This window comes from Amblyraja radiata, chromosome 9 (assembly GCF_010909765.2).
Source record: "Amblyraja radiata isolate CabotCenter1 chromosome 9, sAmbRad1.1.pri, whole genome shotgun sequence".
Classification (NCBI taxonomy): domain Eukaryota; kingdom Metazoa; phylum Chordata; class Chondrichthyes; order Rajiformes; family Rajidae; genus Amblyraja; species Amblyraja radiata.
In genome coordinates this window covers 11,005,803-11,027,112 of record NC_045964.1, presented here as the reverse complement: position 1 = coordinate 11,027,112, position 21,310 = coordinate 11,005,803, and the positions used below count along the sequence as shown (strand labels likewise).

The following is a 21,310-nucleotide window of genomic DNA, read 5'->3' as shown; positions in this document are numbered from 1 at the left end:
TAGGCTCAGCCCTGATGCAGGCATGACAGTGCTGCTTGAGTGCTGGGCTTTTCCTTCAGCATACCTGACTACAGGTGCTTGTTTGTATGTTCCCCCCGTGACCTGCGTGGGTTTTCTCCGAGATCTTCGGTTTTTTTCCGGACTCCAATGACGTACTGGTTTGTAGGTTAATTGGCTTGGTATGAACGTAAATTGACCCTAGTGTGTGTAGGATAGTGTTAGTGTGCGGGGGTCGCTGGTCAGTGCCGACTCGATGGGCCGAGGGGCCTAATTCTGTATCGCTAAACTGAACAAACCGTGCACCATAGGTTGGCGAGACAGAACGTGAAACATTGACGGACATTTACATTTCTCTGCCATCAGCCCTTGAGATTTGTTCTTATTTGGAAAACAGGCGACAGAGAGTTGAGTCAGCGGGACTTTTACAGGCTGCTGTAATTCAGTCTGCCAGCACCTGGAGAATGTTACAGGAAGGCAGTAGGAGGCAGGAGGATCTGTGTGGGGACAAATATATTCCTTAAATCTTGGCAAGAGTAGGTGGCCTTTGGTTCAGTTTTGTCTGCAGCCCTGAATCTGTAGCTGGGAGAGAATTTGTTAGATACAGAATAACACACAGGCATGATGCGTGTTGTTTTCAGGATGTGGTCTGGGATATATTCGATGCAGGCTCAACTACAGCCTGAGACATGCCATAAGCAATACTTAAAACAGAATGTGGATGCAATACATTCAGCATATGTTTGTGTCCAGGAAACATAAGCTGAGATATATTCTTTACAGCATTACAGAGGTCTCTGATATGTTATTGAGAGTTAATGCTGACTCAACTAATATGTCATATTCACAGACGAATGGCAAATTGCAACAGGTAGGTTGGTTTGTGAATCTGCCGTGAAAGTCGTGGGTAGATAACCCACCAAAACGGAAGAACTGCAGATGCTGGTTTAAACCGAAGATAGACACTAATGCCCCTGTCCCACTTAGGAGACCTGAACGGAAACCTCTGGAGACTTTGCGCCCCACCCAAGGTTTCCGTGCGGTTCCCGGAGGTTGGAGGTGGTTGCCGGAGGTTGCAGGTAGTGGAAGCGGGTAGGGAGACTGACAAAAACCTCCGGGAACCGCACGGAAACCTTGGGTGGGGTGCAAAGTCTCCAGAGGTTTCCGTTAAGGTTTCCTAAGTGGGACAGGGGCATAAATGCTGGAGTAACTCAGCGGGACAGTCAGCATCTCTGAAGGAATGGGTGACGTTTCGGGTCGAGACCCTTCTTCAGTCTCGGTGGGCGCTCCAGAGATGCTGCCTGTCCTGCTGAGTTACTCCAGTATTTAGTGGAAAAAATAATGGCTGATGAGACAGGGCTCCAAGCAATTCCCTGCGCTTTCTTATGACAGTCAGCAAAATTAGCATGAACACTCTCATCCTAAATCCAATTGCCTCAAGTGGAAGGTTGCGGTGTGAAACCCCACACGAACGAGCCTTTGAGTAGCTGTTCTCTCATGTAAACATCAGTACACGTTGAAGCATGATCTCTTCCGAGGTGCGTTCGAAGGTTGCAGCAAGGAATCTCTTGGATTTGATTCAAACACATTCGCAGCCTGAGTCTGCTATGTTTTCTTAAAGAAACGTCTTTAGTTTAGTTGGGACTTGCATTCTCTGGGGTGTGGTTTACTGCAACAGGGATGTTGGACAGGGCTGTGGGACAACCCTGCTCCAACTAGTCAGCAGCCTGACACTTGGATCCAGACACTTGGAGCGAGTTGTATGTGGTCTGGAGCAGCCGACTTGCTGGCAGGACCATACTAACTGTGGTCCGTGGTGGCGCTCAGAAAACTTCCCGAGGTGAACGGCTGGTCTTTGGCTTCCTTCGAATGGTCATGCTGCCGATTTTTGCTGCAAGATCTGGAAGATTTTTCTGGGAATCCCCACAACATTTCTCCGGATTTCAATTCCAATTTTACACCACGCCCAAGAAATCAAATGGTTATGAGTAAGGTTGCGAGTGAATATATTTTGCTTACTTAAGTATGTACCTCTAAACCAACAGTGCAGAAACAGGTCCACTGAGTCAACACCGGCCTGATCCATCATGGGCACAGTAGCCCTCACCATCAACAACATTTCTAGGGACATTTTTTACATTTATACCAAGCCAAATAACCTACAAACCTGAACGTCTTTGGACATATGAGGGGAACCCGAAGTTCTTGGAGAAAACCCACACAGGTCTCTGGGAGAACGTACAAACTCCATACAGGCAAGCACCCAAAGCCAGGATCGAACCTGTGTCACTGGTGCTGTAAAGCAGCAACTCTACCGCTGCGCCACCATGCCACCTCATTATGATACTCATGCAGTGGTGTAGGGCAGTGTTTCAATGAGCCAGAGGGGAGATTTTGTCAGTCACTGCTGGTGTGCATTGAAAAGTTAATGAAATGAAATAGAGACAGGTATTTTAATATTCTTCTGCTTGCAGTATTGCACAATGCATCATCATATGTTTGCTGCCCCAAAGAGCAAAATTAAACCTAATTCCAAAATTAAAATAAAAGCAAAATAGGGTGTGTGCTGGAAACCTGAAAAACAGAAAGAAACTGGAGGAAATACTCGTACACCAGACCAGGAGGATGTAGTTAACATATCAGAACAGCTAGTCAAGCTGCCACCTCACAGTGCCAGAGACCTTGGTTCAATCCTGATCTCAGTTGCTGTATTGATGGGAGTTTGCATGTTGTGCTTTTGACCACATGGGTTTCTTCTCGCATGCCAAAGACGTGCGGGGTTGGTAGATTAATGGGCTGCTGTAAACTACTCCTCATGTGTAGGTGAGTGGTAGAATGTGGGGAGAATAAGTTCACCATGGGATATATTACTAATATAGCTGTGATTTCACTGACCAATAACAATTATAATTCTTAATTGGAAAGTACAGGACTGTGTGACTGCCCCACAGCAGATTTGATCTCTCCCTCCTAACCCCATTCTCCTGCCTTCTACCCATATTTGATAGTGGTATTTGCTTCATAAGGTCATAGGTGATAGAAGCAGAATTAGGCCATTCAGCCCATCAAGTCTCCTGCCATGCAATCATGGCTGATCTATCTCTCCCTCCTAACCCCATTCTCCTGCCTTCTCCCCATAACCTCTGACACCCGGACTACTGTAAGGTAATAAGGTCATGTGATAGGAGTAGAATTAGGCCATTCAGCCCATCAAGTCTCCACCATTCAATCACAGCTGATCTAGCCCCATTCTCCTGCCTTCTCCTCATAACCTCTGACACCTGTATTAATCAAAAATATATCTATCTCTGCCTTAAAAATATCCACTGACGGCCTCCGCAGCCTTCTGTGCCAAAGAATTCCACAAATTCACCACCCTCTGACTAAAAAAAATACTCCTCATCTCCTTCCTGAAAGAACGTCCTTTAATTCTAAGGCTATTGTCTCTAGTCCTAGACTCGCCCACTAGTGGAAACATCCTCTCCACACCCACTCTATCCGAGCCTTTCACTATTCTGAGTGGGATTGATGTAAAATGAGTGATTCATGGGCAGTACAGATTCGATGGGCTGTGAGTGCTCTTTCTAGGGGGTATCTCACTATGACGCTGTTGTTGGAATATAGTCCACTTTTCTCAAGGGCTCCAACGGTACGCAGGAGGCTTGGACCATATTGTCGTCACTGTATCATTCCCCTGCAACTCCTTACCTCCATCTTTGCAAGGGCAATGAGCATTAAGCGTTGGGCTTTGTGGCCAAGCAAAATGAAAGCGTTGACCTTTGCACCTCAGCTGGCTGAGTTATTCACTTAGTTCTGATCCCTTGCTCTTTTGCAAAGCCCTTTAAAATGTTCCTTTCAATTCCCCGTTTGTGCTGCGGCCTGATCCATCACGGGCACAGTAGCCCTCACCATCAACAACATCTACATGAGGTGCTGCCTCAACAAGGTAGCATGTATCATCAAGGACCCCCACCATCCTCACCATGCCCTCTTCTCGCTCCTATCGTCGGGCAAGCCTGAAGTCCCGCACCACCAGGTTCAGGAGCAGCAACTTTCCTGCAACTTTCAGGCTCAGCAACGCAACACTAGAGACCTCCTCGTGCACCACCATGGGACTTCTAATAGCAGTTTTGCACTGATGTCTTGTTTATGCAGTTTTTGTTCTGTTCACTGACGTATCATTTATCTTACAATTTGTGTTTTTGTGTGTTGGTCTGTGATACTGCTGCGAGCAAGATTTTCACTGTACCTGCACCTCACCTTGCTTATGCATGTTACAAGAACCTTGACTTGACTCGAGCCTCAGAACTGTAGGGACCTGGTTTCAATCTTGACTTTGGTTGTTGTCAGTGTACAATTTAACATGTTCTTGATGTGACTGCGTGAATTCCCTCCCATATCTCAAGATGTACTGGTAAAGGGCCTGTCCCACTGTACGAGGTAATTCAAGAGCTCTCCCGAGCTTAAAATAAAATCAAACTCATGGTAAGCACGTAGAATGTACGTAGCGGGTACGTCGGAGCTCGGGACGTCTCTTAGCAGCTCGTAACGCTAACGGCAGGTACTCGGGAAACGCGGTAAGCTCGTGAAGACTCGTGAAGATTTTTCAACATGTTGAAAAATGTCCACGAGAGCCCCGAGTACCTACGAGCGGCTATTACCGTAATTCTACGAGTTCGAATCAGGGGAAACTCGGGAGAACTCTTGACTCGCTCATACAGTGGGACAGCCCCTTAAGTTAGTTAGCTGCTGTAAATTTACCCTTTTTGTAAGTTAATGTAAGATAAAAAGACTTAAAGGGCAATTGATGGCAAAGTGTGTGAGATAAATCAGTTGCTGGGATACCAGAAAGTATCAATGTGATCGCTCCCCAGGAACCAGCACGGGACTGATGGGCTGAATGGTCTTTTAGTTTAGTTTACTTTAGAGATTCAGCGAGGAAACAGGCCCTTTGGAGCCACCTAGTCTGCGCCCCCGCACATTAACACTATTCTCGACATTAGGGCCAATTTACAATCTGTACCGAAGCCCATTAACCTACAAACCTGCACGTCTTTGGAGTGTGGGAGGGAACCGGAGCACCCAGAGAAAATCCACGCAGATCACGGGGAGAACGTACAAACTCCATACAGACAGCACCCGTAGTCAGGATCGAACCCGGGTCCCTGGCGCTGTAAGGCAGCAACTATACCGCTGCACCACCGTACACCTTTTCTCTGTTTCTTTATAAGCATAAGATTAAGTTCCATTGAATTGGCATCCTCCACCCTTTAATGCACACCAGATTTCTTCTTCCTCTCTTTTGCCAACCTCACTCTGTGAACTGTAGGCATTGATCCAAATGAAACTGCTAAACACTTTGTCTGCTCCATTGCAAAGTATTCCTCAAGGTACGTTGAAGAAGTTCTCCTCCTCTCTCAGACGGGTGCTCTGCAACACCCTCTCTCACTGCTCCCTGCTCTGTGATTCCTCTGTACCTTTTCCTACCTCCGGTTTCACTCTCTCCTAACTCTCAATCTGAAGAAGGGTCTCAAACCCAAACATCACCTTCTCCTTCTCTCCAGAAAAGCTGCCTGACCCGCTGAGTTACTCCAGCATTTTGTGTCTATCTTCGGTGTAAACCAGCATCTGCAGTTCCTTCCTACACTGATGAACGCTTCTCCTTGCTCCTCCTTTAAACGTACGATCAATTTGAACACCTATACTAAATCTCGCCAGACCAATTCCGGTTGAACAATAACACTCCAAGTCTCTAGTTCAGTTTGTTTTAGAGATACAGCATGGAAACAACCCCTTTGGCCTACAAAGTGCACACAAACCATCGATCACCCGTTCACACTAGTTTCAAGTTATTCCACTTTTGCATCCACCCCCTACACAGTAACGGCAATTTTTTTTTACAAAGACCAGTTTACCCGCAAACCCACACATCTTTGGGATGTGGGTGGAAACCGGGGCATCTGAGGGAAACCCACGCGGTCACACATGCAAACTCCACACAGACTGCAGCCGAGGTCAGGATCGAACCCGGGTCTCTGCCGCCGTGAGGCTGCGGCTCTACTCGTTGCATCACTCTGCCGCCCAAGTGTTGGGGTCCTTCATTCACTTCTCTGCACGGCCGAGCGTGCGATAGCCAGAAATGGCCACAGTAATTCAGCCGGGGCTTAGCCAGTGATTTACAAAGGGATTAATGTAACTTCAGTGCTTCAGTAATTGCTGCCATTATTTATAAAACCAAAGAGCGTGCATTCTTTTTTGAAAGCCTGCTTAAAATCTGAAGTTATTGAACGTGAGGTTTGGGCTGGATGACCGCAGCTTGTATAATCAAAAGTTGTTTATGTTGAATTAGGCAGGGATTTTATTCATTAACATTGAGTTGTGTTGGGAAGGTACAAGACGGAGCTATACCAACTGGATCGAGCTATTGTCAAGTTTGATGTATTTTACTGTGATATAAAAATCCCTGATGGTAAACATATGTACTGTAAAACGCAGCTTCCTGTAGGGTGAGGAGATTTGTTTGTTTATGGGTGGTATGTGGAGTTCTTTAATATACTTGCAGCTGTTGCCAGGCATAAAAACTATTTGTTTTCCCAGAATAAATAGCAAACACGCTTTAAGATCGTTGTGCTGGTCATCTCTATGTGCCTTTGCAGGCTCTTTGAGAGAGCGACCCACTCAGTCCTTCTCCACCACATTTATCACAGAGCTACCATCTTACAGCGGCAGAGACCCGGGATTCGATCCTGACAACGGGTGCTTGTCTGTATGGAGTTTGTTGGTGTTCTCCATGATCGGCGGTTTTCTCACACACTCCAAAGACATGCGGGTTTGTAGGTTAATTGGTTTGGTACGAATCTAAAATTGTTCCTAGTGTGTGTAGCATAGTGTAAGTTTGCGGGAATCACTGGTCGGTGCGGACTCGGTGGGCCGAAGGGCCTGTTTCCACACTGTATCTCTCAATGACACGAAATCTAAAGAATGGGGCAGCGTAGAGACACGGCAGGTTGAGGTGCTGCCACACACCCGCAGTGACCCAGTTCAATTCGGACCACCGGTGGTGTTCGTGTTGCACGGTCCCTCTGTAACCACGCGTGTTTCTTCCCTCATTCCAAAGATGTGCGGCTTGGTGGATTAATCGTCTGCTATTGAGGGGGGATCATATAGAAACTTACAAAATTCTTAAGGGGTTGGACAGGCTAGATGCAGGAAGATTGTTCCCGATGTTGGGGAAGTCCAGAACAAGGGGTCACAGTTTAAGGATAAGGAGAAAGTCTTTTAGGACCGAGATGAGAAAAAAAACGTCCACACAGAGAGTGGTGAATCTGTGGAATTCTCTGCTACAGAAGGTAGTTGAGGCCAGTTCAATGGCTATATTTAAGAGGGAGGTAGATGTGGCCCTTGTGGCAAAAGGGATCAGGGGGTATGGAGAGAAGGCATGTACAGGATACTGAGTTGGATGATCAACCATGATCATATTGAATGGCGGTGTAGGCTTGAAGGGCCGAATGGCTACTCCTGCACCTATTTTCTATGTTTCTATGTTTCTATTAATTGTCCATAGTGTGTAGGGGGAGTGGTGCAATCTGGGGGGAGCTGATGGGAGTTTGGGGAGAATACAATGTGATCAATGGGTGATAAATGGTTAGCATGCACTTGGTGTGCCGAAGGGCCAGAAGAACTTTATGATCATGACCTCTGCATTCAATCATGAATCATTAATTTATAATATATAAGGATATATAATACCAAAGGATCGACTACTCCCCTGTGGAGTTCAGTGGTAATAGTGTTTAGAACCGGCTGGACATGTCAAAAACCTTTCTGTAATCAATGCTGACTATTTCATATACACTGCCCTCATTAGCGCTTCTTGCTTTGTCCTTCGTAACTTTAATCAAGTCAGATGGACGTGACTTTCATAACAAATGTTTAATTGATGGGTGCCATTTTGAAAGAAGGTTTATGCTTGTAGGTTCCGTTATGTTGTTAACCTGCATAAGCAAAGAGGTCGAGTTTTTTTTACAGAAAATCCTTTACTGAAGGCGATAACACAACTAAACGGCAGTGTCAGAGTGCCATAATGTACAAGAAGTAGTTTCATCTGACCCAGAGCTGTTTTGTAAGTTACACAAAGTCGCATATTTCTGTCCCCTCAGAATACTTTTCAGACTGTCCTCTCACAAGCCAAAGGTGTAGTCCCGATCTCTTAATCATTCTCACTGCGCCCCTGCACTATTGTTAATCTTCCCTTTCCCTGTAACCCTAACACTAGTGTGCAACGCTATATTCTGTACTCTGGTATTTATATTTACATACTATCTGTGTAGGAAGGAACTGCAGATGCTGGTTTAAACCGAAGATAGACACTAAAAGCTGGAGTAACTCAGCGGGACAGGCAGCATCTCTGGGGAGAAGGAATGGGTGATATTTCGGGTCAAGACTAGTCTTCAGACCTTCAGCCTGAAGAAGGGCCTCGACCCGAAACGTCACCCATTCCTTCTCCCCAGAGATGCTGCCTGTCCAGCTGAGTTACTCCAGCATTTTGTGTTGACATACTACCTGTTGTACTTGTGCATGGCGTGATTTTACTCATGTATCGTCTGATTTGACTGGATAACAATGAAAGGTTTTCAGTGTATCTTGTTACACATGCCAATAATAAACCAATATTAATATAAATTTTACCTTCAAGTAACTCTTTCCACTCCACTTTTGTTAAATCATTTCTCAATCTACTAAAATGAGTCTTATCCCAATTAAGAACCTTTCCTTCAATTTTCCTTGTCCTTTTCCATAACCATGCTAAATCTACCTAAATTATGGTCACTCTCCAAAAATCCTCTCTCACTGCTCCTTGTTTCACCCTCCCAGCATCTTTCTCTGCAGCTAAATCAATAATTGCCCTACTACCGTTTTTGTAGGGTAAAACAATTTCTCGTGGATTAAATTTAAGCATTTTACGGAATCTATATCTTTTACGATTATTGTCTCCCAGGCTAATTGATATCCCTTACTATCACTCCACTAGTGTTTTTACAAATGCCTACTAGTGCCTACAAATGAGCTCTTAAATCTCCCGTGGACCATTTGGAGGTGTGTAGTATGTTTATGTTCCCTTTTTTAAACAATTCAGTTCAACTCATTTCGATTTGCAGCTGCTAGCCCTGTAATTGTTTTCTCTTAATTATTGATCCAATAACTTACTGAAAGTTACTGTTGAATCTGCATTCTCCACGCCTTCAGGCAACACATCCCAAATGAAACCAACTTGCCATCAGAGGATTGATCGTATACTTTTGGTGGGGATTCACTTTAAGCAGTGCAATGGCAATTATTTACTTATTTTTAAAAAGTTCTGTCAGAGAGGGTGGTTTAAGGAACAACAGAAGAAGAATGAGATTGAAGAAGGGTCTCGACCCGAAACCTCAACTATTTTTGTTCTCCAGAGATGCTGTCTGACCCGCTGCGTTGCTCCAGCTCTTTGGAGAAGAATGAGAGGTGGGGTGATTTAGGGAGGGAATTCCACAGCTTTGGGCCCAGGCAGCCCAAGGCACGACTCGCAACGATTGAATATCACAGTTACACTCGAAGATGAAATGGGGGGAGTACTGTAATCTGGGCGAGGCACACCTGGAACCTGTGTAGATCATTGAGTCCTGGGACAACATGTGCATGGGACAGTTCATGCTGCATGCTGGCTGGTTTACAGCGGATGGAACTGTTTCTGTTTTTTGCCTGTGGTGACTTATGAACATATGATGAGCGTTTGACGGCACTGCACCTGTACTCGCTGGAGTTTAGAAGGATGACGGGGGACTTCATAGAAACCTACCGAATAGTGAAAGGCCTGGATAGAGTGGTGTTTCCACTAGTGGGAGAGTCTAGGACTAGAGGTCATAGCCTCGGAGTTAAAGGACCTTCCTTTAAGAAGGAGATGAGGAATTTCTTTAGTCAGAGGGTGGTGCCTGCTCCTATAACTTATGACCTTATGTCCTGATGACTTTAGTGCTTGGGTGTTGATTGCATCACCAATGCCACTTGTACGTCAGTTGTCTAGACTCGAGGCTCTTGCCCACCGCTCACGAATGGGTTACACTTGGTCCTGAAAGTCTTCCAAACCACCAGTGCTTTACACAGTTTCATGAGCGCAACCGTCAATGGATATTTTTGAGGCGGAGGTTGACAGATTCTTGGTTAGCAAAGGTGTCAGGGGTTATGGGGAGAAGGCAGGAGAATGGTGTTGAGAGGGAGAAATAGATCAGTCATGATTGAACGGCGGAGTTGACTTGCTGGGCCGAATGGCCTTATTCTGCACCTAGAACTTATGAATGTCTTTGACCAGAAGCAGTAAACATAGTTGAATGAGGCTCCTTCACTGTAGGCAGAGACATCACAGATTGCAATCACTGCTGATGACCAGACTCGGTTTTCTCAGCAATGCCTCAATCCTCCAGTTCTCTGTCTCCCTTCCTGTCTGTGACAGTAGCATAATGTTGACATTTAAAACAGCCATATATATTTATCTTAAATAATCTACATGGATAGGACAGGTATTGCGTACAGTTTTGGTCTCCTAATCTGAGGAAAGACATTCTTGTACAGAGAAGGTTCACCAGACTGATTCCTGGGATGGCAGGACTTTCATATGAAGAAAGACTGGATAGACTCGGCTTGTTCACGCTAGAATTTAGAATTTTGAGGGGGGATCGTATCGAAACTTACAAAATTCTTAAGGGGTTGGACAGGCTAGATGCAGGAAGATTATTCCCGATGTTGGGGAAGTCCAGAACTACGGGTCACAGTTTAAGGATAAGAGGGAAGTCTTTTAGGACAGAGATGAGAAAATCATTTTTTACACAGAGAGTGGTGTATCTGTGGAATTCTCTGCCACAGAAGGTAGTTGAGGCCAGTTCATTGGCTATATTTAAGAGGGAGTTAGATGTGGCCCTTGTGGCTAAAGGGATCAGGGGGTATGGAGAGAAGGCAGGGATGGGATACTGAGTTGGATGATCAGCCATGATTATATTGAATGGCGGTGCAGGCTCGAAGGGCCGTATGGCCTACTCCTGCACCTATTTTCTATGTTTCTATGTTTCTATGTATGGAGGATTATAGACCAAACGTGGGCAGGTGGGACTAGTGTAACTGGGACATGTTGGCCGGTGTGGGCATGTTGGGCAGAAGGGCCTGTTTCCACACTGTATCACTCTATGACTCTTTAATCTCATGACTTCCTGCCTTCTCCAACCACCCCTGCGCTCTTGCCCTCCCATTTATCTAATTTACAACTTGAATCCAAAGTGGAACTCGGCCACTTGCTTGGCGTTAACTCCATCACTATCATTGTTGCAGCTGAGGTTGGCATCAAATTCTCAGATGGATTTGTTAGGAAGCAGCCTGAAATGCTGCACTCTCGCATGGTCCCCAGTGTCAAAATCAATCTTCAGCAATTTAGGAAAAAGATGAGGAGAAATTTCTAGTCGGGTGTGTTGGAACTCGGTGACCTCCAGAGCTGTGAATAGACAATAGGCAATAGGCACAGGAGTAGGCCATTCAGCCCTTCGAGCCAGCACCGCCATTCAATGTGATCATGGCTGATCATCCCCAATCAGTGCCCCATTCCTGCCTTCTCCCCATATATCCTGACTCTGCTATCTTTAAGAGCTCTATCTAGCTCTCTCTTGAAAGTGTCCAGAGAACCGGCCCCCACCGGATACATGATCAATGAGTATGTACGAGGCGCAGATGACTAGATTCTTGGATATGGGAGGGGGGCTGGTGTGTTATATGATGCCGGATAGGGCATGAAGGAGGAGATACTGAGCAGTCATGACTACATCGGACCAGCTGGGAGTGTAATGCTCCCTTTTACCGTTTGCATTCTTCCTGCATGCAGGAGCTGACACTGAAGCCATGTAGCACCAGGAAGGAATGAATCCCACACATTCACTGGTTGGCATGTGGGTACAGCTACTAGAGCTGCTGCCTCACAACACTAGTAACCTGGGTTCAATTCCAACCTCTGGTGCCATATCTGTGTGGAGTTTACACATTCTCCCTGTGACCGTATGGGTTTCCCCCATGCGCTCCAGTTTCCACAAACATCCTAAAGATGTCCCGGCTTATAGGGTAACTGGGCACTGAAAATCACCCTTGGTGTGTAGGTGAGTGGGGAATGTAGATGGGAATGTGGGAAATTGAAATGGCATCACATGGGCGGCACGATGGGCGCAGCGGTAGAGTTGCTGCCTTACAGCGCTTGCAGCGCCGGAGACCCAGGTTCGATCCTAACGACAGTTGCTGTCTGTACGGAGTTTGTACGTTCTCCCCATGACTGCGTGGGCTTTCTCCGAGATCTTCAGTTTCCTCACACACTCCAAAGACGTATAGGTTTGTAGATTCATTGACTTGGTATAACTATAAATGGTCCCTAGTGGGTGTAGGGCAGTGTTAATGTGCGGGGTTCATTAGTCGGTGCGGACTCGACGGGCCGATGGGCCTGTTTCCGTGCTCAATCTCTAAACTAAACTAACTAAAATTGCCATAGAATTTGGGTAAATGTGTGCTTGATGGTCTATATGGATTTAGTATGGATTTAGCTGTTCAATACTGGACAGGACTGAACTGTTCCCCATTTATGCCTCTCACCCTGGCCACAAACGCTTTGAATCCCTTCCCTCTGGAAGGCGACTCCGGATTGTCAAAGCTGCCACAGCCAGACATAAAAACAGTTTTTATCCACAAGTAGTTGCTCTACTCAACAGCCAAAAATCTGTAGCCTCCCTTTAATTTTGTTGGTTCACATGCTTGATCAATGGTGTTTTATCATTAATGTTTTATTACTATTAATGTTTAGTGTTTTCTGAGTCATTCGTAACTGTCACTGTATGTCATGTTGTTACTTGTGGGCGGAGCACCAAGGCAAATTCCTTGTATGTGAATACTTGGCCAATAAACTTACTTACTTACTTACTTACTTACGCGTGATGTTGGTAGCTCACTTGGCGACACACACGAGGTGTGCAGGGAATAAATGGCTGCCACTTACCGAAGAGATGCCCCAAAGTAGCACTGAGACATGAACGTGAAGCTATGTAGGAAGGAACTACAGATGCTAGTTTGCACCGAAAATAGACACCAAAATGCTGGAGTAACTCAGCGAGCCAGGCAGTATCTCTGGAGAGAAGGAATGGAGACTGAAGAAGGGTCTCGACCCGATACGCCGCCCATTCTTCCATTAGGTTAGTTTAGAGATACAGCGCGGAAACAGGCCCTTCGGCCCACCGAGTACACGCCGACTAGCGATCGCCGCACACAGACACTACCCTACACACACTAGGGAAAATTTTACACATACACCAAGCTAATCAACCTACAAACCTGTACGTCTTTGGAGTGTGGGAGGAAACCGATGATCTCAGAGAAAATCCACGCCGGTCACGGGGAGAACGTACAAACTCCGTACAGACAGCACCCGTAGCCGGGATTGAACACGGGTATCCGGCGCTGCAAGAGCTGTAAGGCACAAACTCTACCGCTGCGCCACCGTGCCGCTCTTCTCTCCAGAGATGCTGCCTGACTTGTTGAGTTACTCCAGCATTTGGTGTCTGTGAACGTGAAGCTCATTAGCAACCAGCCAGAAGCTGAACTGTGCAAATTCTGACATGAAAGGATGAAGGATCAGCAGCGTGACTCAGCAAAACTCTTGCTGTGTGAGTGTGTGGGATTGGACACCAGTAAATCTCTCATTGACAGACTATTAAATAAATGGAAACAAGCAGTGCCTGAAACCACCTTATCTAATGGAACCAGCCCGAAGTCTGCTTTCACTCACCTACCTTTTCCAAACAAGCTTTGTCAGATAATTCATCAGCTTTTTAGAATTGAATGCACCAAAAAAAAACCACAGAAACCCCCCGAGCTCTGTCGAGTTGTTGGTGTCTTTTGATAATACAGTAGGTCGAGAAAGAACCTGCATTTCAACAGCAGAGTTCATAACCGTGGCATCTGCAAACTGTTTTGCACCCAGTGAGATATTTGTGAAGCAGAAAACAGCAGCATCTGAAGGGTCCCGACCCGAAATGTTGCCTCTCCATTCCCTCCACTGATGCTGCCTGGCCCACTGAGTTCCTCCAGTTAGACACAAAAAAGCTGGAGCAACTCAGCAGGTCAGATAGCATCTCTGGAGAAAAGGAATAGGTGACGTTTCGTGTCCAGACCCTTCAGCCCAAAACATCAGCTATTCCTTTTCTCCAGAGATGCTGTCTGACCCGTTGGGTTACTCCAGGTTTTTGTGTTTAAACCAGCATCCGCAGTTCCTTCCCACACAAATTCCTCCAGTTATTTGTTCTTTGTACAAGGTTCCACATCTGCAGTTCCTTGTGGCTCCTGTCACTTGTGAAGTGTGGGCAATGTCATCTCAAGTGCAGCGGAGGTTGTTGTGCATAGCAAGCCCATGCCTCCAGCAGCAAAGGCCTCGGGCTCTGTAATAGCCCAATACCTTTGAAGAGATTTCAACCAATGATCATAGATAGGAGCTGATTTCAACAAACTCAGGCAATGTAAGCTGCCACTCTGAAACGAGCACCAGATCAGAAGGGGCATCCAACCACTTAGCCCATTGCAGGCTCGTTCCATGCCTGACTGTCAAACCCACACTTGTCTTTCCCTGTCACTTGCCTCTTCCCCCCTTTCTGTTGCCTGCTTCTCTTTCACCTCCCTTGCTGCCTGCTTCACTCCCCCTCCCCTGCTTGTCTCCCTCCTCCCCTGTCTCTCCCCCTCCTCCCCTGCCTCTCTCCCCCCTCCCCTGTCTCTCCCCCTCACCTGCCTCTCTTCCCTCTCCTGCCTCTCTCCCACTACCCCTGCCTCTCCCCCTCCACTGCTTCTCTCCCCTCTCCCCTGCCTCCCTCCTCTCCCCTGCCTCTCTCCCCTCTCCCCTGCCTCCCTCCTCTCCCCTGCCTCCCTCCTCTCCCCTGCCTCCCTCCTCTCCCCTGCCTCCCTCCTCTCCCCTGCCTCCCTCCTCTCCCCTGCCTCCCTCCTCTCCCCTGCCTCTCTTCCTTCTCCACCTCCCCGCTGCCCCCTCCACTGTTTCTCTTTGCTCTTCCCTTGCCTCCCTTCTCACCTCTCCCGCATCTTTCCCTCACGATCTACCACCCTTTGGCCCGGGGCCTACCTCTTGCCATGTCTCTCCTCCCTCCCTCTGCCTGTCTCTCCCCCCTCTGCCTGTCTCTCCATCTTTGTTGACCTCAGAATGCATAGTGGCTGCAGGGATTGCTTGCTGGTTTTGCTGGACCTTCTTGATGAAATGTTGGACAAAGCAGTGGTACTTCATAAAACTCTTCCATCTATATATTAATCTGAACCACGTCTTGTTCACCCGTGGCACCTGTGTGGCCTGACCTACTTTTAATTGAGGTTAAAGAATGCCTCCATTTTAAAACTTTGATCCTAATTTTCAGACCCCATTCACTTTAATCTGTGTGTCATTGTAATCTCCTCTGCATTGCAACCCTCTGATACATCCTGATATGTATCCAGTTCTGGACTCTTCATGATCCCTGATTGCATTTGGTCTGCGATTGAAATTATCTCTCTTGTCTTCTCCTTTCTAAATATCTCCACCACAATATTTTTCTCTTCCGTTGAAGATGCATCTTAAAACTTTCCTTGTCTGAGGCTCGTGCATCCTCTCAGCTCCCGTGCTGTGGTGATAGGTTTTGTTTGGTAACTCTCCTCTTCAGTGTTCTCGGGCACCTTGGTGTGTTAATGATGTACACTACCCCTTGTTGCTGCCGCAGGGAGTATATAATGTTTCAAAATAAAGAGCAAAACTTGGGCAAAGGCATCTTGTTTGCTGTTTTTTGACGAGCGCATTGAGCAGTGATGTGGAAACAGCTGAACCACACTGGTGAGATTACATGCTCTCGGCTGCAAGTATTGTGGTCACACATGCGCCCCATTTACAAAACCACACTGCCTCTACCTTTCCTCTTGTTTAGTTGACGATAAATTCAGGCTTTGAGTGATCGCCCTTCCAGCAACGTGCTGTGGTTCAGATGAGCCGCTGCCTCAGATATTTGTTCGATTGCATGCAAAGAAAGGTTTTCAACTCTCTTAATCTCTTGCAATCAGCAATTAGAGGTTTTGCAATGTGAGTGCACTAGTAATCAAATCTCCCTGCGACCATGCTCCCCTCCCCCTGCTATCTCGTAGGTTTATACGTTATGAGAGCAGAATTAGACCATTCGGCCCATCAGGTCTATTCCGCCCTTCTAACTGATCTAACCCCATTTTCCGGCTTTCTCCCCATAACCTCTGACACGTGGGCTAATCAAGAATCTATCTATCTCTGCCTTAAAAATATCCACTGACTTGGCCTCCACAGCCTTCTGTGGCAATGAATTCCACAGATTCACCACCCTCTGGCTAAAGAGGGTGTGTACTATTCCTATACACTTGTACTTAATCTAATATTGTGCTTATATGTCGTAATACATAACAGAACTATGCAAAAAAGAAAATTGCTGTACCTCGGTACATGTGACAATAAACTACCATTGAACAATTGATTTCTACATAAGTTGATACAAAATAAAATGTGACATTCTCAGATTCATTCCTGATGAAATTGCCCACATCTCAGTCAAGGGGGTGCGTTCTTGTGGGGGGAAATGGAACTACCATTTGGGGGTTTGTTATTCGGGCTTTTAAGGATGAACTAACTGGTGACAGAGCACACTTTACTTCATATTGAACAATGGTATCTGCCCTGAAAGAATTATGTAGAGCAAGCTTTATATGCAAACTTAACTTATTGTAATTGTCGTGGGCTAATAAAGAAGGGTCTGTTTCTGGCATGGTCAGAGGTTGTGGAACTCACCAGCACTGTAGGTCTTTGAGAGCGCCCATTTGCAGTTCCGTGTTTGGCCTAACACCACATGAGGCATAGATGGGTCAACCAATCCCATTGGCATGTAATGCTGAGGCTCTATAAGGCGCTGGTTAGGCCGCATTTGGAATATTGTGAGCAATTTTGGGCACCATATCTGAGGAGGGATGTGCAAGCTCTGGAGAGGGTCCAGAGGAGGTTTACAAGAATGATCCCAAGAATAACTAGGTTAACCTATGATGAGCGTTTGTCGGCACTGGGCCTGACCTCGCTGGAATTTAGAAGAATTAGGGGGGGCCTCAATGAAACGTACAAAATAGTGAAAAGCTTGGATAGAGTGGATGTGGAGAGGATGTTTCCGCTAGTCGGAGTGTCTAGGACTAGAGGTCATACCCTCTGCATCAAAGGACGTTCTTTTAGGAAGGAGATTAGGTTAATTTCTGTAGTCAGAGGGTGGTGAATCTGTAGAATTCTTTGCCACAGAAGGCTGTGGAGGACGTCAGTGGATATATTTAAGGCAGAGATAGATAGATTGTTGATTAGTACGGGTGTCAGAGGTTATGGGGAGATGACAGGAGAATGGGGTTAGGAGAGAGAGATAGATCAGCCATGATTGAATGGTGGAGTAGACTTGATGGGCCGAATGGCCTAATTCTACTCCTATTCCTTATGACCTTACGACAGCTCAGCAGGTAATGACCAGACTAATCAGCCAGATGCCTGGACAAATACCCCGGAAACCGAGTTGAAATCCCACAGTAGAAGTTGTGGTCAGGTAAATAACTGAAACATTTTACCTGCTCACTCAAGACAAGCAGCACCTGGTCCACATGAACGCTCTTGCATGACTTGTAATACTTACATTTGGGAAAAGTAGACAATAGCATAGGAAGGAACTGCAAGTGCTGGTTTAAACGGAAGATAGACACAAAAGGCTTGAGTAACACAGTTGGTTAGATAGTTTCTCTGGAAAAAAGGAATAGGTGACGTTCTTCACTCTGAAGAAGGGTCTCGACCCGAAACGTCGCCTATTCCTTTTCTCCCGAGATGCTGTCTGACCCGCTGAGTTACTCCAGCTTTTTGTGTCTATCAATGGCGCACAGGCTTGATAGGGTGGGAGGACAGAGCGGATGAAAGAAAATGTATCGTACCACTGTTATAACACTGGTTTTTGTTTTGCAGGTCATTCTGACGAACCAAATTACAACGAGGATAGGTCAAAGGCAAGCTGCCAGCTTTAAGCCAAGCTCTGCGGAGATTGATTTACTCCAGTCTGAAGGTAATGGCAGCTTCCTTTGTCCTGCTTGGTTACATGATTTTCACTCAGTTGCTTCACGAGTCAGGGTCATTCCCACTCATATGGTTTGGGTCAAAATAAAGACGGATGTTTAGTTTAGTTTAGAGATACAGCGTGGAAACAGGCTCTTCAGCCCATCGAGTCCATGCCGACCAGCGATCCCGGCACACTAACGCTATCAACACTATCCTACACACACTAGGGACAATTTGCATTCATACCAAGCCAATTAACCTCCAAACCTGTACGTTTTTGGAATGTGGGAGGAAACCGAAGATCTCGGAGAAAACCCACGTGGTCACGAGAAGAACGTACATCTCTGTACAGACAGCACACATAGTCAGGATTGAACCCAGGTCTCTAGCGCTATAATTGCTGTAAGGCAGCAACTGTACCGCTGCGCCAGCGTGCTGCCACGATGAATTTGCGTCTTATCAGGGTGTCAGGATTCTCAAAACCCCTAATAGCCAATGATGTACATCTGAAGTGTAGGCCCTGTGCAGATTTAGGAAGTGTGACACCCAAGCTGGGAGCTGTACATTCTCATGAACGAAGAAGTAATCTCGACTAGATTATCTATTACCATCACAGGAAGGATGTTGTTAAATTGGAAAGAGTGCAGGGAACATTTACGTGGATGTTGCCAGGACTTGAGGACCTGAGCTATAGGGAGAGGTTATATTATTTATAGATTACCGTAGATTTATTAATAGATTACTATTATTTAGTTTTATTGGCTGAGAAGATACTGATGAAGGCCAATGTACCAAAAGTCTTCTTGACAGCCCTATCTACCTTTGACTCCATTTTCAGGGAACTCCAAGATCCCTCTGCTCTACACACTTCCCAGGACCTTGGCATTGACCGTGAAGGTTCTGCCCGGGTTTGACTTTCCAAAATACAACACCTCGCACTTATCTGCATTAAACTCCATCAGCCATGGAGTGTAAGGATAAGGGGGAAATCTTTTAGGACCGAGATGAGAAAAACATTTTTCACACAGAGAGTGGTGAATCTCTGGAATTCTCTGCCACAGAAGGTAGTTGAGGCCAGTTTATTGGCTATATTTAAGAGGGAGTTAGAGGCACTTGTGGCTGAAGGGATCAGGGGGTATGGAGAGAAGGCAGGTACAGGATACTGAGTTGCATGATCAGCCATGATCATATTGAATGGCGGTGCAGGCTCGAAGGGCCGAATGGCCTACTGCACCTATTTTCTATGTTTCTATGTTTCTAACCATTCAGCTGCCCACTTGCCCAGTTTTGTAGTAAACAACATTCTGCATGATGAGCACAAGACCTTGTAATAACACTCTGAACCTGGTACGAGCACCTGCCTTATCCCATTACTACGGTGACGATAGTACATTTTGAAAAATGTCACTGGCTGTAAGGCATTTTTAAATTTCTCAAGAGGGTTGTGAACACTGCTATAGATCATAGAATCTGCTTCATGATTTTCTAATATAGAGCTCAGTAGGCAAAATAAACAATTTACACTCATTTGCGGTTTGGGTGGCATGGTGGCGTAGTGGTAGAGCTACTGCCTTACAGCGCCAGTGACCTGGGTTTGATCCTGACTACGAAGTTTGTACGTTCTCCCCGTGACCTGCGCGGGTTTTCTCCGAAATCTTCAATTTCCTCCCACTCTAAAGACTAAAGGTTTGAAGGTTAATTGGCTCGGTGTAAGTGTAAATATTGTCCCTAGTGTGTGTTAGTGTGCAGGGATCGCCGGTCGGTTCAGACCTGGTGGGCCGAAGGGTCTGTTTCCGCGCTGTATCTCTAATCTAAACTAAACTAAATTAAACTTGTAGGTACACAAAATTGCTGGGGAAACTCAGCGGGTGCAGCAGCATCAACAACTTGTGTTGTCTCAGTTTGTGCTCCTCCTCAGGTAGCACGTTGTCAAACCACAGCAATGATGTTCAAGCAGACTCGAGCAACTGCAGATACTGGTTTACAAAAAAGACACAAAGTGCTGGAGTAACTTGGCAGGTCAGGCAGCATATTCTGAAAACGTGAATAGGCAGTGTATTCGGGCAGGAACCTTCTTCAGACTGAATATAGTGGTGGGGGGTTCAATTTAGGTTATTGTCACGTGTCAGGTAACAGTGAAAAGCTTTTGTTGCATGCTAACCAGTCAGCAGAATGACAATACATGATCACAATCACTACATTTACAATGTATAGATAATACATGATAAGAGAATAATGTTTAGTTCAAGGTAAAGCCAGCAAAATCTAATCAAGGATCATCCGAGGGTCACCAAAGAGGTAGATAGTAGTTCAGCACTGCTCTCTGGTTGTGGTAGGATGATTCAGATGCCTGATGAGAGCTGGGAAGGAACCGTCCCTGAATCTTGTGCGTTTCCATTCTTCTACACCTTTTGCCTGATAGGAGAGTGGAGAAGAGGGAATGGCCAGGGTGCAACTAGTCCTTGACTATGCTGCTGGCCTTGCCGAGGCAGCATGAGTTATGACTGGAGTCACTAGAAGGGAGGTGGGTTCATGTGATGGTCTGGGCTGCGTCCACAATTCTCTGCAATTGGGGGAAACTAGAGGAGTGGAGTTGGCAGGACAAAGCTGGGAGGGAGGGTGGTGGTTGGTCGGCAGATGGTTGGACAGAAGCCAGAGATGAAAAGACAGAAAGTGCGCGGTAAGGGCTGAAGATGCGTGAAATGTGACAATAGAGAAATAGGCGGTGGGGAGGTGGGGTGGGGGGGGGGGGAAGGGAAAGGGAGAAATGTGTGTACACCCAGTTGGGGCACAGGGACGAGGGTGGGGGAGCAGGAGGGGGAGCCATTTAACCCACCAGAGCATCTTTGGGATGTGGGAGGAATTCTGGAGGAAGCCCATCCAGTCACAGGGAGAATGTGCAGGTTCCATGTAGGATCAGACCAGGGTCGTGGGAGCTTTGCAGTAGCAGTGCCATCACAGCACCAATGTGCCAGCATGTTGGGAGGCAGTTGTGTAAAATAGCAGCCAGTGAATAGTTTGCACAAGCACAACTGTGAGTCACTGGTGGTGGCCCGTCGTAGAGGACGATAGCATGGTTGTGCAGTCTCATGTCTTGTGGGATCGAGTGTGGCTCATGAGACCGATGCACGAGACACACACCCAGGAGCA

The 21,310-nt window shown here is 46.4% G+C and overlaps 1 protein-coding gene across 1 annotated transcript in view; it reads left to right on the top strand.

Annotated features, from left to right (window-relative positions):
* The window catches only part of rad51b (RAD51 paralog B), a 529,843-nt gene that overhangs the window by 293,693 nt on the left and 214,840 nt on the right, over positions 1-21,310 (top strand). Inside the window, exon 8 of the mRNA XM_033026658.1 lies at positions 18,071-18,167. Coding sequence (XP_032882549.1) covers positions 18,071-18,167 — 97 coding nt within the window. The remainder of the gene's footprint in view (positions 1-18,070; positions 18,168-21,310) is intronic.